General features: G+C 33.8%; 2 protein-coding genes across 17 annotated transcripts in view; one reads left to right on the top strand and one right to left on the bottom strand.

The window, feature by feature from the left end:
- LOC114930817 (uncharacterized) overlaps nucleotides 1-11,143 on the bottom strand; it is a 118,532-nt gene extending 107,389 nt beyond the window's left edge. For all 16 annotated transcript variants that reach the window (XM_085479566.1, XM_085479573.1, XM_085479567.1 and 13 more), the window contains exon 1: nucleotides 10,691-11,143. In XM_085479566.1, the coding sequence (XP_085335692.1) occupies nucleotides 10,691-10,786 (96 nt within the window). In that variant the 5' untranslated portion in view covers nucleotides 10,787-11,143. The remainder of the gene's footprint in view (nucleotides 1-10,690) is intronic.
- Nucleotides 11,144-13,135: 1,992 nt separating this feature from the next.
- Pus7 (pseudouridine synthase 7) lies at nucleotides 13,136-16,254 on the top strand. The gene is made up of 6 exons (XM_029302675.2): nucleotides 13,136-13,393; nucleotides 13,469-13,984; nucleotides 14,363-14,839; nucleotides 14,996-15,602; nucleotides 15,687-15,838; nucleotides 15,912-16,254. The coding sequence occupies exons 1-6, from the start codon at nucleotides 13,339-13,341 to the stop codon at nucleotides 16,061-16,063; spliced, it is 1,959 nt and encodes a 652-aa protein (XP_029158508.2). The 5' UTR covers nucleotides 13,136-13,338; the 3' UTR covers nucleotides 16,064-16,254.
- The last annotated feature ends 88 nt before the right edge of the window (nucleotides 16,255-16,342 follow it).

The raw sequence follows: 16,342 nt of genomic DNA, 5'->3' as shown, positions 1-16,342 counted from the left end.
GGTTTTGTTAATATTTTATTTCCACAAGACTTAATTTGCAAAAAAAGCCTTTATTTTCAATCGCTTATAATTCGAAAATAATTAAGAATTTAACAAAATTATTGATGCCTTAATATTTTTATTTTTTCTGTGAAAAAATTGTCTCCAAGTAACAAGATCTACTTGTATATTTTCGGTATGACACCTTATGTCAAACTGGTGTTGCCTAGTGGCGAGAATAAATTTTTAATGAACTGTAGAAAAAATACCGATGAGAGAGAGAGAGAAAGGGATAATATATATTAATGACACAATGTTGTCGTTGCCGTATTCGTAGTGCGGAGAGTACTTGGAGCGAGTTACAAGTTTCTATTAATGTCATGTCTCGCGTCGGGATGCGTTACTTATCGCCGTTCACGGTCTTGTTACGAAACTCGACGGCTTTCACGCCGTCGCGTTATTACGCTCGCAGCTTTGAACAATGAATTAAGCCGCGCGCGGATGCGGCTCCTCGTGGATTCGTGGATGCGCGTCCTCTCGCTCCTCGAACCGCAGCGAAATGCTACGGTATAAATAACGCAATTTGGAACAATGCAGTACAGAAGTTAAATACGCCGATTTTAATCTATTTGTAAATTGAAGCAGAATGATTCTCCCTCGCCCGAGGGTGGCCGGAAAATGCTCTCAATCTCGAAACGTTAAAACAATGACAATTTATATGTTAAATTAATACAAACGCGCGAGCGCGCGTCTATTAATTTATTTCATTATCGGACTTTAGCATTCCGGCGAGGCGAATATTACTGCGCCGTTTCGATTATTATCCCCAATTACTCGTCGAACCCGCGATAAAATGCGTCGCATAATTTCGAACAGAGAGAGAGAGAGAGAGAGAGAGAGAATGATTTTCGCAGATTTCGGAAATTCGGTTATACGTTCATCAAAACACAATCGTGCGCGCGCGTTTGAAATTCCTCCAAGAAGCAAACTCGCTTATTAATCGAAGTTGAACGTATAACGCATATATACAGAGTGTATCTAAATAAGTGCGAAAAAATTTAGATGATTCTTTGTCGAAAAAAATCTAAGAGGGGTTTCTTATATAATAAACATATACTCTAAAAATAAGAAAGTTAAAAAAATTAAATAGGGGCTGTTGATTTCATTCCCATTATAACGATACAAAAAAAAACTCAAAAAAATATTAGTAAATATCCTCTTTATTAGTGGAAAATATCCACCAAGCTTCATTTTCTTAATTTGTCTGAAATTTGAGAAAAAAATAAAAACTTTTCCTCCCTTTTTAGAAAAGTCTAACTCCTCAGGGAGGGATATTAGAGTATATGTCGAGGGGGTAACCACTAGCTAAAATGTTGTCCCACAGATTACATGATTTATTTGATTCATGATTTCATTTGATTTCATGATTTCATCTAATTACAAACGATTTCATCTGATTATAAATGATTTCATCTGATTACAAATGATTTCATCTGATTGCAAATGGATTTTTTTCATTACATATGAAATCATTTCATGAAAGTAATGATTTCATCTGATTACACAATGCATTTTCGTGATTGCACATGTAATTATTTAGGATTTTATGTGACACATAAAATTATAAATAGCATTTTATCTTGAATTTGATCGCAATTTACTACGGAAAGTGCTCGTGCCACACATGATTTCATCACAGATTTCATAATGGTTACACATGATTCCAATGATTACACGAAAATTCAAAATGATTTCTGCTGACTACATATGATTTCATTATGATTTCTAATGATTCCGCATGATTTCATTTGACTTTATCAATTAAATCTGATTGCAAACGATTACACGGGATTTCATAAGAATTTCATAAGGATTTCATAATGATTTCGGGGACACTGTCCCACGATTACATTAAGTGATTACCCCCTCGGTATATGTTTATATAAGTAATTTTCTTCCCCTCCCTCTTAATTTTCAACAAAGCAACTTAATTTCCCTCTAAAAAATTTTGCGCACTTATTTAGATACACCCTGTATATCCACTCCCGCTCGCGGCGAATATCTATTTTTAAGCCGGCGCGTTTATATCCGAAGAGTCCAATTTACATCCGTCGATTTAAACGAGAGAATCCAACCCGGACTCGTCATTCTATCATTCCGAGAGAGATGCAAACGTAACCGATGAGAAACGGTGAACGAGCGCGGCGGGAGATAAGTGTAAATTAATGGACGTTTGCCCCGGGGTCGGAGGTCGAGCACACCAAATTGATACCGACGAGGGATGCAGCTGCTCATCTCTAATGCTCGATAGCAATAAACGATCGTCTATGCACGCCGGGAAAGAAAAAGAGATTGCATTGAACTCCTTAACCCGTCGCTTCTCTTGCGAGTTCCGCCCACAGCTTGTATCCTTACTTGCGAGAGATGTCAAGTCGAGAACGTTCAACCGGAGGATTAAATACACGACAGCTAAACGAGTTAATATCGTGGTAATAGATACTTTTGATACGAGATATAAAACATTGAAGGAAATCCTCTCTCTTCTCAAACATCATCCGTCAGGTCTCGTTTTAACCCTCCGTCAGCAATCTTTTTTCTTTTTTACTATAACGCCATCAGCAAACTGGATCTTTTAAGTTCACCTCATATTATTTTTATGTTCTAGACTTTTAAAAAATATAAAAAAAATTCTAGATTATTTTTTAATAATTCTATTACAATATCCTGTTATTCTTAACATTTTTATTACAATATAGATTTAAAAGCCAGATATTAAACCCAATTGTTTATACAAAGCAAAATTTGAATTTGCTTCGCTTGCGCTTTAGAAGATCCAGGTTGTTGACGGAGAGATTAAATCAACGCTCGGTTCACAATTTATCCGAGAAGAAAGGGTAATTTCCACAGTATTTAAATAAAAAAAAAATATGATTTAAAGATTGATGTAAGAAGCTGCGTTGCGTGTAAAATTCTCGCGCTCATCTGAAATGCGACGACGGGCCGCCGAGAAATGCTCAAGGAATAATAAGGTTCGTCGGATGAATTTATTTGCCTTCGTAATAAAGCCCGTTATAACCGAGCACTTTGTGCGATGAGGGCGGGACGTTTAGTACGACTCGTGCGTTACATATATATATGTACATTACGACATGAGCGATGACGTATCCGTACCGTAAACCGGTGGTGCAACGACTGGACGCCACTACTGTGCCGTCTATTTTCGTTGATTAACCACCCTATGTCATCGCTCGACATAGTGGTAAAGCTAGCTATCCGCTCGCGCATATATAGAGATCGAAAATGCTGCGATTACTTATACATTCGACACGCTCCAAGGCGAGCCTCGTCGTAAAGAAGTGTTCAGACGCGCGCGCGAAATTACAGGATAGGGAAGAGAAATATGCGAATAAATTAAATCGTACTTTCTAACCAAGAGTTATGCGGCCGGTCGCGTAAATACGTGGTACAAAGTTTTGTTTTCGATAGTCCTCCTTAAGGGGATGCTGACCATGACTGTTTTACCGACTTTGAATTCAAGGGCTTTTCTTTTTATTGGCTATACAGATTGAAAAACCCTTCTCCACAATTAAAGTACTTATAATAATGAACGGGAAGCGCTGTAATTTCGTATAAAAAAACAATAAAAGTTAAACAATTACAGTTTTTTTTGTCGGTTTCTCGCATCAGCTCATAACAATATTTATTTAATACAAAAGTTCTGCAGTTTATTTATGCATAAAATATGGCGCTCCCAATAGAGATGACATAAAGAAATAATACAGAAGTAATAAAAATGAGATTAAAAGCCTGTATGAAAAGATTCGTACTTGAATTAATTAAGTATGTATATTTGCGTGCGGAATCGATGTCGAAACATAAAACAACAAAAATGAGTTGCTGGATAGCTCTGCCCATTCATTATTATCAGTACTTTCATTGTGAGGATTTTTCAATCTGTATATTCAATAAAAAGTGAATCTAACTTAACTTAAAGTCGGTAAAATAGAACACCGGCAGCATCTTCTTAAGATCATCCTAACACCGCCCACCCAGATAGCAAGCGACGTCATTCTGACGTCAAATGACGTCATTAGACATCAAAATGACGTTTAATTACGCCAATTTGCTACTTGGGCTGTTTTATCGATCATTTTTCCGCACCTTTTTCTTTTTATTAATTGAATTGAATAATAAATGCTTTTCCACGATTAAAGTACATATAGAAACTAAGCTGGATTATCCGGGTCTATCGATTTTATATTAAAAACAAAAAAAAATTTTTAATTAATAGTAAAAAAATGACATCAGTTTGCTACTTAGGCTATTTTACCGATAAAACGATCATTTTTCTGCATCTTTTTCATTTTATTGGTTGAACAGAATAATAAATGCTTTTCCACGATTAAAAAAAATATATATATAGAAACGAAGCCGGAACCTATCGAGTTTATGTTAAAAGCAAAAAAATTAAAAGAAAGGATGTAGAAAAATGATCGTTTTATCGGTAAAACAAGACAGTGTTAGGATCCCCTTAAAAAGAGGATGCTATTCTTTCGTCCGGAACTTAAAATGTGTACATCGTACGTGAAACTAATTCGCCCGATATAAAAGATCGAAGGCAGCCCCGCGTGGAATTCCGTGCGCGAAGTCGATAGCACGTGACCGGTTTCAGTCTGGCTGAGAAAACGAAAAGGATCTCCGACGGGGCGAAACGAAATATATATCTTCCCGCGAGCATTAAAATGAAACATCACCGGCATCGGAACGTCGGGGAATCGGGGAGGACGACCTAGGATTATATGGAACGGAGCCACTGTGCCTTAAAGTGGAACTCTAGTAGTTCCTCGCGAAACGTGTCGCTCTCTTTCTCTCTGTCTTTCTTCCGGGCCGGACGAGACTGATTAACATTTATAGCGCACGATTAAATGGCGGAAATGTGCATTGTAAATTTTGATCGCGATTCCCGGAAAAGCAATTTGCCAGAACGACGTATTTCGTCCTTTCGTCCTGGCCAAATGCGACAAATTCGCGTCAGGCGAAATTTATAAAAATTGTGTTGCTTCTTTAGTCAGATTATATGTATACACTCTCTAGATATGAGAAGCATACATAATCGATGAATATTAAAAGACACGGTTTGGTCTCGATTTGGATATATTGCGCAATCGTCAACGGGGTCACTATGTTAATTAAGACCACCGCAGGACGGAAGAATAACAGGACGCAACCTTTAATTCATTTGCGCTCATATAAGCATAAACTGCCTATTATTCACTGTAGGTGGCCATTCTGACGCAAACAAACGCTCGTAACGAGCATTTAATTTTCGAGGCTCTCTAATAATCGACTTGGATCATTGGATCCAATTTTTCATCAAATTCGCTCGTTCGCACACTTCCCAAGTAGCAAACTGACGTCATTAGATGTCAAAATGACGTCATCAATATACAATTTTTTCATCTTTTCATCAAATTCGCTCATTCGCACACTTTCCAAGTAGCAAACTGACATTATTAGATATCAAAATGCCGTCATTTTGACGTTTAATGACATCGTTCCACGTTTCCACGTCAAAATGACGTATGCTTGCTACCTGGGTTATTACAGCAATTACGACATATCTTTCTCTTGATTATGATAACACGATTGATCCGTAAAAAAACTATTAAAGAAACTATCGGCGCGAAAAACCGGATAGTAAAGTGTCATAGTAATCAACTCGTGTGAGAAAAAAAATAAGAGGCTTTCGACGTAGACTTCCGCAAAACAGTCGGCTAACCCACAAGAAACCGTGTTTGCCTTTCGCGGCCGCAAATTGTCGTGCAACTGTGCTAATTAATGTCATCAGGCTCCTTTCGCGTTACCGGTTCACACACGATTGCGTCACGATTGCGTGCCAGTTTCTTGCGGCCTTGAAAACGCGAGGTCAATGTCACGTGGAACTCTTCCGTTTATTTATTTATATATTTCCTTCTTTCTTTTTGCTGCTTGCGTTTGCAGTTTGCCACCTTTAATGTAACTTATGATTCAAGAGAGAGAGAGAGAGAGAGAGAGAGAGAAGGCATTCAAGAGTTGCTTCTTCAACTACTCTCAATTTTCTGCCAACAACAACGCGCCGTATACTCGACGGGATACAAAGCGGCACAGTATGAAACGTTAATCGTTAATACCGAACACGTGCTGCTCACTCGAAGGAGAATAATTTTCTGCATAGACGGCACTGATAAGAGACGGATCGTATGTGAAAGAACGTCGTTGTAACTCTTCGTCAAGCAACACATTAACCGATTAAGCCTCGAATTTAAGCTCTGTACACACTTGTAGATATAACGCGCAGTTGCTCGGTCAGTAACATCGAGAGTTCGCACGGAGTTGCTAATATACATAATAAATTAATTTTAATCTGTACGACTCGCAAATTTGCACGCGTTATTTGTTCAGAGTTCATCAAAATTTGCCCAATGATAATTTAAGCATGTAAATTCATGCTTAAATCCTCTATCAATATACAATTTTATCATTTTTTCATCAATGTATGGGTATACCAATTGCGTATTTTAGGTTTCCGAATACAAAAACCCTTTGTATTTTCCGAAGTAGCAAACGGATGTCATTAGATATTAAAATGACGTCATTTAGACGTTTAACGACACCAGTTTGCTACTTGGAAAAATGCAAAGGGTTTTTGTATTCGGAAACCTTATAAAATACGTAATTGATACCCATACATTGATGAAAAGATGAAAAAATTGTAGATGGGTAACATCATTTTGACATCATTAGACGTCAAAATGACATTATTTTGACGTTTAATGACGTCAGTTTGCTACTTGGATTATTTCGGGCGTGATTGTTCTAATCACGTCAAAAATTTGTATTTTGTTTCGGGTGGAGAAAAAACCCAGGTAGCAAACGTACATCATTTTGACGTCAAACTGATGTCATTAGACATCAAAATGACATCAAATCGGGTTTTTTCTCCACCCGAAACAAAATACAAAGGGTTTTTGATGTGATTAGACGTCAAAATAACGTCAGTTTGTTACTTGAAGAGTTGCGACACGTTTTTAACATTTAAAATTGCTTTGGATATTGACACAGAAAGGTTAAACAGTTAACTATGATGCAAATTAAGCTGAAAGTAAATCTTAAGGCCGCGATGCTAATAAGGTTATCGCTATATCGAAGGAACTGATGGAAATGCCAAGGAGAGATATGCCACGATGATATATTCCGCATTTCGTCGAACTGGAAAGTACGGCGGCACGAATTGCCGCAATTTTAACGCGACCTTTGACCCGCATCAACTGGAGAAGACGAATGTGTTTTCGGATCGCGACTCGGAAATGTGTTTTCCGCGTCAGCGCAGTAAAATATGTTGTATTCATGTCACGCGCCTGATATGCAATTCAAACAAAGTTCCGTCTCACATTGCTTGCGTTGCAACAATTTGCGCGCTTGTAGCATTTATGAATCATTTGCCGCGTCACAACATCACCTACGTTACATAATAAAAGATCACGTGTCGCGCCGCGATAGCGAAGCAAAGCTCTGCGCACGTGGGAAACACCTTCGAAATTGACACCAGAATTTTTTTCAATGCTGGCGACAATGTGACGATTCACGTTACGCGGAGACACTTAATTGACATTTAATTAAAAATAATGTCTATCGTCTTAAATTATACAGTCATTTAATTATTAAGCAATTACAGCAAAGAAAAATCGAAAGATTTGAACGGGTGTTCACGGAAATATATTCACATATACAGGATGTATCATAAATCACGCCGCATCTCTAATTACTCTGGAAATTCCTCTGAATTCGTCAAGTCAAAATAAGTCGAATATAAAGAATGACAAAATTACGTTTGAGCTTTTTTTTAAAATGTTACAATCACAAATTTATTTTTATTTAAGTTGAAAACCAAAACATAAAATAAATTAACTAATTTAATAAATTAATTAATTAATTAATTAAATTATAATATTATTTTACATATATTATTAACACATATTATTTTGAATAACTCTTTAAAGAATGCTCAAATGTAATTTTATCATTCTTAATTTTCGACTTATTTTAACTTGACGAATTCATTCTCCAGAGATGCGACGTGATTTATAATACACCTTGTATTTATGAACTACTCCAATTTTAGCAAAGAAAATTTAGCCAGGAGCATCTCGCGTGCCAGAAGATCGATTTTGCTAGGCAACCGCGAGAAGAAGACCGTCGTTAATTTGCGTTATCTTCATAGTCCACGCCGAATACACGTGGTCGTGGACCCGAATAAAGTAAAGTTCGTCGTTGTGACATTACACGTGGCAACGGTACAAGACGTCAAGGTCTTCGTCGAGTCGGCCTTCGCCGTGGCTCAACAGACCCAACTATCGAATGTCTGAAATCGTAGCTAAGTAAGTGATCATAGGTTGTTTCATAGTCGCGATTACGTCGTTTTTCTCTCTCTCTCGCGTGATTATAAAATTCGAATAAATTACTGGGTGCGATCTGATCTTCCGAGATAAAAAATGCACACTTGAATATGATTGTAAAATTATTTTTCTTTTTCTCAGAAAAAAAATTAGATTACTTTCCCAATATAACGATAACTACCTAAAATAATTTTTGGATATGTCTAAGTGTTTAAAAACAATATTGAGCAACAGCAAAATATATCCAGTAAATTTGATTTCCCGTTCTTTATGTACCTTTTTCTTGGAAACCATCAGTCGAATTGTTATCGCTTTTTATCTATTCCAAGATAAATAAATTATGATTTGATCGCTCGGTTTAAAGAAAGTGTGAATTCATCAAAAGTCGACTTCATTCGAATCGTAATAAAAATCCAGGAAAAGCTTACTCAGCGAGAAGCATCGATCAAAGTGTAACCAACATATGAGAAAAAAAATATATAAAAATAAAACATAATATATATATATATATCAAATATATAAAAAATAATATAAAAAAATAATATAAAATAATAATCTTTTTCGAAGAAAAAGGAACATAAACATTGGCAATTTTACTTTACATTAGATTATGCAATTGCGATCTCCTTATTTAATTCGCATCGGACAAACAGGAAATTTCTATATAGATTATAAGATGATCTAATCAAGAGTAAGAAAATTGCACTTATCGACTAACAATGAATATATTATGATGTACAGTTATGGTGCAAAATAATAGCACCGGTTGAAAAAATGAGGGAAATTTGTATGTTCCCTGCACCATGTTTAACTGTCTTGACTATATGTATACCTATCTAAGATTAAATTCTGACTTTTGAGGTCCTCGAACAAACTGACGAATATACCAGGAAATTCTTTAATAATCACTTGTCGATGGTAGAGAAAATATTCCTCTCATTTTTTCAACCGGTGCTATTATTTTGCACGTAACTGTATATTAATTTTATTTTCTTACGAAAAAAAAAACAAAATTATAGTTTCCTGTAAAGGAGTTCTACGTGTTTCTAATTTCTCGTAAACTAAACAAGACACATGAAAGTGGCTATAGAGTCGCAGTAGGGGCCTTGAGAAAAATTACGGTGGCGCGTTCAGTGATAAAAGTATACGGCATGACACGGGCGGATCGATGCAACTTTTTCCACTTACGCGATTATCTCGTTTCACCATTCACGATAAACGTAGCAAGTTCAAAACCCGCTAAATTGGATAATAACGAGGAAAAATCGTTCTCTCAGAGCCTTCTTTTTTTTTTAATCTGCGTTTTCGCGATAAACTTTATAAGAATATCGATGATGGAGACATTTAATGCGATGCAATGAGAACTGCATCGAAATTTAGCTATATACATATGTGCAATATGATATTTGTTAATTAATAAGTACAGAGTGATATAGCTTCATCAAGTATTCAAATTCGGAATGTGACATAATTGTGATTACATTTCCAGTATCACTTCGATTTGTCTGTGCATCGCGTTCAACATAAATCATACGATTGACGCATCCTGTTCTGTTCTATATCACACAGAGTACAAGCGAATAATTATTATCAATAATAACAGTTAACATTACGCACTATCGTGTTTCGCTGTGCAATAATGTATATATAATAATATTTCCAAAAACATGAAATATTATAAAATAATACAAATAGTATATCTGTATGTATATATATATTGTATTTTTTCGCAAGAAAATCGAATTATATAATTTATTTTTTTTTATAATTTATAATTTTTTATATTTCGCGAAGAAACATAATATAATATATAAAAAAATATATAAATAATTTATTTTTTTTATAATTTATAATTTTTTTATTTCGCAAAAGAAACATAATATAATATATAAAAAAATATATAAATAATTTATTTTTTTTATAATTTATAATTTTTTTATTTCGCGAAGAAACATAATATAATATATAAATAAATATAGTATAAATAATATATATATATTATAGCATTATATTTATGTATATATATGTATATATTATGTATATATATTATATTATGTTTCTTCGCGAAATAAAACAAATATAACCTCAACAAATGTCACTTTGAAATAATTTCAAAAAAATTAAATCGCGATCACGTGATCAAGCGAGATCGAGAAAAATGCATTATATTATTCTATATATATATATATATATATATATATATATATATATATAAATATTTGCGATTTGCATTATCGCGTGATTACGAAAGAAAAAATTAATAGACGTTCACTCACCCTGGAGATGCGCAGGGGTTGATGTGTATCGCATCCGCCGTGCATGCGGAAGCCCCAGGGGGATCCGCCGAAGAGGGTGACTTCTCTGGCGCTCATCCCGCGTCGCTGTAGCCGGCACCAGCACGCACGTCGTCCACACGCGCATCCGTTTTTTCCCGCGTCCGCGTCTTATCTACGCATCGCAGAATCGAGATACGAGATATAAATCGAGAGCGAGACGATCGAAGATTACGCGTAGTATATATATATATATATATATATTCGTTATTATCGCGGAACTGTCAAAATTTCACGTCGACGAAGGAATTAAACGGAGATGCGCCGGAAACACCGGCTACGAGATGAGCCGCGTCCTCGACGACGACGACGTGGACGCGATGACGCCCACTGACGGAAAACGCGACGTTAAATCTCGCGCGCGCGCACACGCGCGCGATCCGCACTCGACCGTGGCTCGCGTTGGACTGATGGCGCGCGTCCTCCCCCTCCCCCGCCCCCTTTACTCTCGACGCGCGCGTAGTATCCGCGCGTGTGTACTCTTCCCCCTCCCCCTCCCCCCCCCTCGCTTCTCGTGACCCCTCGCGGCGTGTTTCGTACACTCGCGGCGTCCTACTCTTCCCCTTCAGGGTCACTTCTCTTTATTTTATATATTTTATATATTTTACATATCTTATATATTTTATATATATATGTATATATATTCTCTTATTTATTTTATATATTTTATATATTTTACATATCTTATATATATTTTATATATATATTCCCTTGTTTATTTTATATATTTTATATATTTTACATATCTTATATATATTTTATATATATATTCCCTTGTTTATTTTATATATTTTATATATTTTACATATCTTATATATATTTATATATATATATATATTCCCTTGTTTATTTTATATTTTATATATTTCTTTATTTATTTTATATATTTTATATATTATATATTCTCTTTATTTTAAACGCTATATAAAGAAAATTTATTGAATTCGAATAAATATATATTTATTTCAATACTGCATGTCTAATAAATCATTTATTTGAAACCAATAATATTGATTGGATGTGAAAAATATTTATTTGACATATGAAAATCCTTTTCAAAACAGACAAATATTTGTTTTAAATTAATAATTTATTAAGCATTATTGAAATAAATATTTATATCAATTTTAAAATTTTTTAGTGTGTAAAATAAAGAGAGGGAATATATAATATATATATATATATATGTCTTGGTTAAATTTTTCGCGAATTATTCAACAGTGTTAGATTCTTTTTTATTGTTTATTTATAAAATACGCTTGCGAAATTTCGATTTACGGGGAAATTACAGATCCCGATTCTGACCTTCATCCTTATTCTACACATTTTTTACGCGCTCACCTGAGGTTATGATTATCCATGTATGCGTTGTCCTCCCACACGACGATACGGATCTCTCGGGGCATTTTCGCGTAATCAACGCTGACTGCTGCTCCTTTTTCAAGGAGCGTCTAGAATGAAAGGAGAATTCGTTGCACTCTTTGTGTTGGCAGTTCTATGATGAATTCACTTCTCTGCTGCAAAGAGTCTTTTTCTCCATAATATGTCTTAAAAAATAAAAATAAACATTTTTATTGTTTAAGTGTTTGTAACGTGAAATAAAAGACATATATATATATATATATATATATATATATAAACTCTGTTTCATATATGTATTAATATTAATACATTAAATAAAAATAAATATAATATATATTTAAAAAATATGAAATAAAATATAATAAAAAAATATAAATTAAAATATAATTAAATATAATTATTGTATATATTTCATATATATATATATATATATAGTTATTTTCATATGTAAATATTATAATCTATATTTTTAAGTACATACGCGTATATATACTTATTTTATATATTATAAATATATAAAATAAGCGATGAGAAATCGACGCCATAACTTTATAAGAGAAAAATCGATTTCATGTATGCACACGTTTTTCATTAATATCAATAAATTTTCCTATCAATCAAATCAAGTTTAGAGCTTCTTGATTATTACTATTATAAATATTTAAAAATGAATACCTTGTGTAAGTGTATAGAGATTGTAACAGACATATTCTCGAGTTTTTCTTCGCACGAGAAGGACACTGCTGCGTGAAGATGCGACTATCAAATGGCGCTAAAAATGTGGAAAGAAATATGGCGGCATTTTGACAAAGTGATGACATCTGTAGGTGAATTCCTGAAACTAAATTATCGCTTCATTCTCTAACCAACATGTGATGAATGGAAATGAAAAAAAATATATTATATCCTTTCCCTTTTTATTATTAAACAATTAAATTCTAAAAAGGAAGAGAGATAGTATAAAAAATTGCTTTTAAACTCAAATATAATAATTTTTAAAAATTTAATAAATCCAAGAGTAAAATTCGAAACCTTGATAGAAAGAATATGGCAGCTCTCTCTCGGGACACGTGTTTCTGTATAAAAGAAGTGTTTCTGTATAAGCATTCGTATTTTTACTTATCGGATTTTCAACGAATGCAACAACTACATTTAGAAAAACAGATCTAATTGTTAAGACGTAACAATATATATTTTTATTACAAGCAATTTATTTAAATAACGTAATCATGTCTGCCGAAAATGCGAGTAAAAAATTTGCCGGGCAAAAATCAGAACAAGAAGGTAATTAATTGTTTATTACAGCAGTAAACATTTGCGAATAATTCTAGTTAACGAAAGGAAATTATTTTTGTTAAGGTGGTGACCAAAATTCTAAAGAGGCTTTAAGATGCAATTTCCGAAGTGGCTATAAACGCAATCATGAGCAATTACCAAGAGTAAATGCAAAGAGGACCAAATTGGAGATCGGCAGTAGACTAAAGGAGTGTGACTTAGGGATTACTGAGTACATCGGCAAGCACCCTGGCTTTTCTGGAATAATTAAGGAGCGATACACTGATTTTCATGTTAACGAGATAGATCTCGATGGACAAGTGGCCAAGCTGACTCACCAGAACATTCCAAATGATCCGGATAATAATGTAAATATCGAGGATCTAAAAACAAAGGTTTCTCCAGAAGTATGGGATCAACTTCAAGTTCTGAAGGAAAATCCTTCGACTATACAGATCGATGTAACAAATATAGACAAAGCTGAGCGCAGGATTATTCATACAATCGCACAAAATTTGGCAAATGTTATCAGCCAAACAAAAGATGAAGACAATAAGAAATTTATCACAATTGTCCCAAATACTAAAAACATTAAATATGGTGAGTTATCAATGTTTATACAGGGTGTATACTACCTGGAAAAATCTAGAAAACCTGGAATTCTCAGGGAATTTTTTCTACCTTGAAAAGTCTTGGAATACTTATGGAATTTTTTTCAAAATTACCCTTTTGATTTATTTTCAAATATACCTTTAAAGAATAAAATTCATTAGATTTATATAAAGTATATTAAAATATATTCTAATATGAAATATAATATTATATTATTATATTAAAAATAATACTTTAATTTTACTTGGAATTGTGAACAAAAGTACACCTGGGAAACCATGGAATTTATTTATAAGATTTAAGTATGCACCCTGTTATATTAAACATCTATATTTACATTTATATTTCTTTTTTGTTCTATAACAGATCACAACATACGCAAAGACACCAGAATAGATTGGAAGAAACGCGATGGCGATTATTGTCATTTTCTGTTGCACAAAATGAATATGGATACAATCGATGCTTTGAACCGATTAGCCTCAAATATGCGAATACGAGTTAACAATTTTGATTACGCTGGTACAAAAGATCGTCGAGCGTGGACGACTCAGTGGGTCAGTTTGTGGAAGGTGGATGCACGCAACATATTGAGAGCTTGTTCAAGTATACGCGGCTTATATGTAGGAAATTTTAAATACACTAAGAACAAGTTGAAATTGGGCATGCTAAGTGGCAATCAGTTTAAAATAGCATTAAGAAACGTTTGTGGAACAGATGAAGAGATCGAGCAAGCAATGACATCATTGCGCGACAATGGCTTCATTAATTATTATGGTTTACAAAGATTTGGTACAGTAGCTTCTATACCTACGCACGAAATTGGGAAACGTTTACTTCAAGGTAATTATTGTTCTCCGTATTATCACATAGCACTTTGATTTAATATTATTTAATATTAAATCACCAAGTAGCAAACTGATGTCATTAAACATCGAAATAACATATGCTCGCTATCTGGGAAGTATAAATATATTACAAGAAATTTTTTCCAATTAGGTAAATTTCATGAAGCGATTGAGTTAATTCTGAAACCACGGCCTGGAGAACAGGACACTGAGTTGGCAGAGGCTAGACAAATTTATGCGTCTTCAAAAGATGCTCATGCTGCTTACTCTAAGATTCAAAGAATCGACAAAATTGAAGCCCGACTTTTGAAAGGTCTACAAACATCGGGGCAGAATAATCCTTTAGGCGCTCTTGATTATATTCCGCGAAACATTCGGTTAATGTACATCCATGCTTATCAAAGCTTCGTTTGGAATCATATTGTGTCGAGAAGAATAAAACAATTCGGGACAAATGTAATTGTGGGTGATCTAGTTTATAACAAGAATATAACTGATGAAACTATGTTAAATACTAGTGACGATACTGAAGAAATCAATATTGAGCCAGCAGCAAATAAACCAAGTGAAGAAAGTTCAGAGCAAAATTTGTCAATAGTAAGAAGTCTTACAGAAGAAGATTTACCGAATTACACTTTAGCCGATGTAGTTATGCCTCAACCTGGATGGAAAGTTACATATCCATCGTATGCTAAAGCTTGGTACGATGAATTTTTAGCAAAGGACGAATTAACTACTGATCTTAAACAAAACAATAAGTAAGTATTTTTAATCTGCAACTTTAACTTTAAATTTTAATTAAATTATAGCAAATTGTTATTATTGTCTGCTACCTTTTCTAGAAAATACAGTTTGAGTGGTGCCTATAGAAAAATATTACAAATCCCGACGAAACTATCTTGGAAAATTATGAATTATGAACAAAAGCATGATAATCTTATTCTCGCAGATATTGACGAAATGAGAAAGCATGTAACTCCGCAGAATAATCCAAGTAAATAAGTTCTTTTCACGTTTATACAAAATGTTTATTTCAAGAGTTTGTATTACATTTATATTATTTTCAGATGGAAAGAACAAGGCATTAATCATTGAAGTATGTTTAGAATCCAGTACTTATGCCACAATGACACTTCGTGAAATTTTGAAAAAAGATACTTCTGCAGAAACACAGGTCGCTTTATCTGCTTCTTACAATTCAGAAAATAGTCCAGTATAAGCATTATTAATAAATAGTACAAATTCAACAGAAATTAAATAAATATAATAATGCAAAGAAAAATTATGTTAATTTCCAAAACAAATTCATTGATGCAAAAATAAAAAATTTAGACAAAATATTTTTAAAATATGCTAATATTTTTGTGAAAAAACACCTTATAAATATAATAAATCATGAATATAAATATACATATGTGTGTATTTCTTCATTTAAACAAAACCACTAGAAAGTTACTTGATCCAGGGACAAAAAAAATTTGTTTAATGAATAAGACTA

Source organism: Nylanderia fulva, unplaced genomic scaffold, assembly GCF_048542155.1.
Source record: "Nylanderia fulva isolate GAGA-0341 unplaced genomic scaffold, ASM4854215v1 Scaffold123, whole genome shotgun sequence".
NCBI classification, from domain to species: domain Eukaryota; kingdom Metazoa; phylum Arthropoda; class Insecta; order Hymenoptera; family Formicidae; genus Nylanderia; species Nylanderia fulva.
This window is presented reverse-complemented; position numbering and strand designations above follow the sequence as displayed.

What these genes read in the sequence shown, in the direction of transcription:
- Pus7 (XM_029302675.2), top strand. Translation starts at nt 13,339, where the DNA reads ATGTCTGCCGAAAATGCGAGTAAAAAATTTGCCGGGCAAAAATCAGAA. An exon ending in TACTAAAAACATTAAATATG is followed by an intron (nt 13,985 to 14,362) that starts GTGAGTTATCAA and finishes GTTCTATAACAG; the next exon opens with ATCACAACATACGCAAAGAC. An exon ending in TGGGAAACGTTTACTTCAAG is followed by an intron (nt 14,840 to 14,995) that starts GTAATTATTGTT and finishes TTTTCCAATTAG; the next exon opens with GTAAATTTCATGAAGCGATT.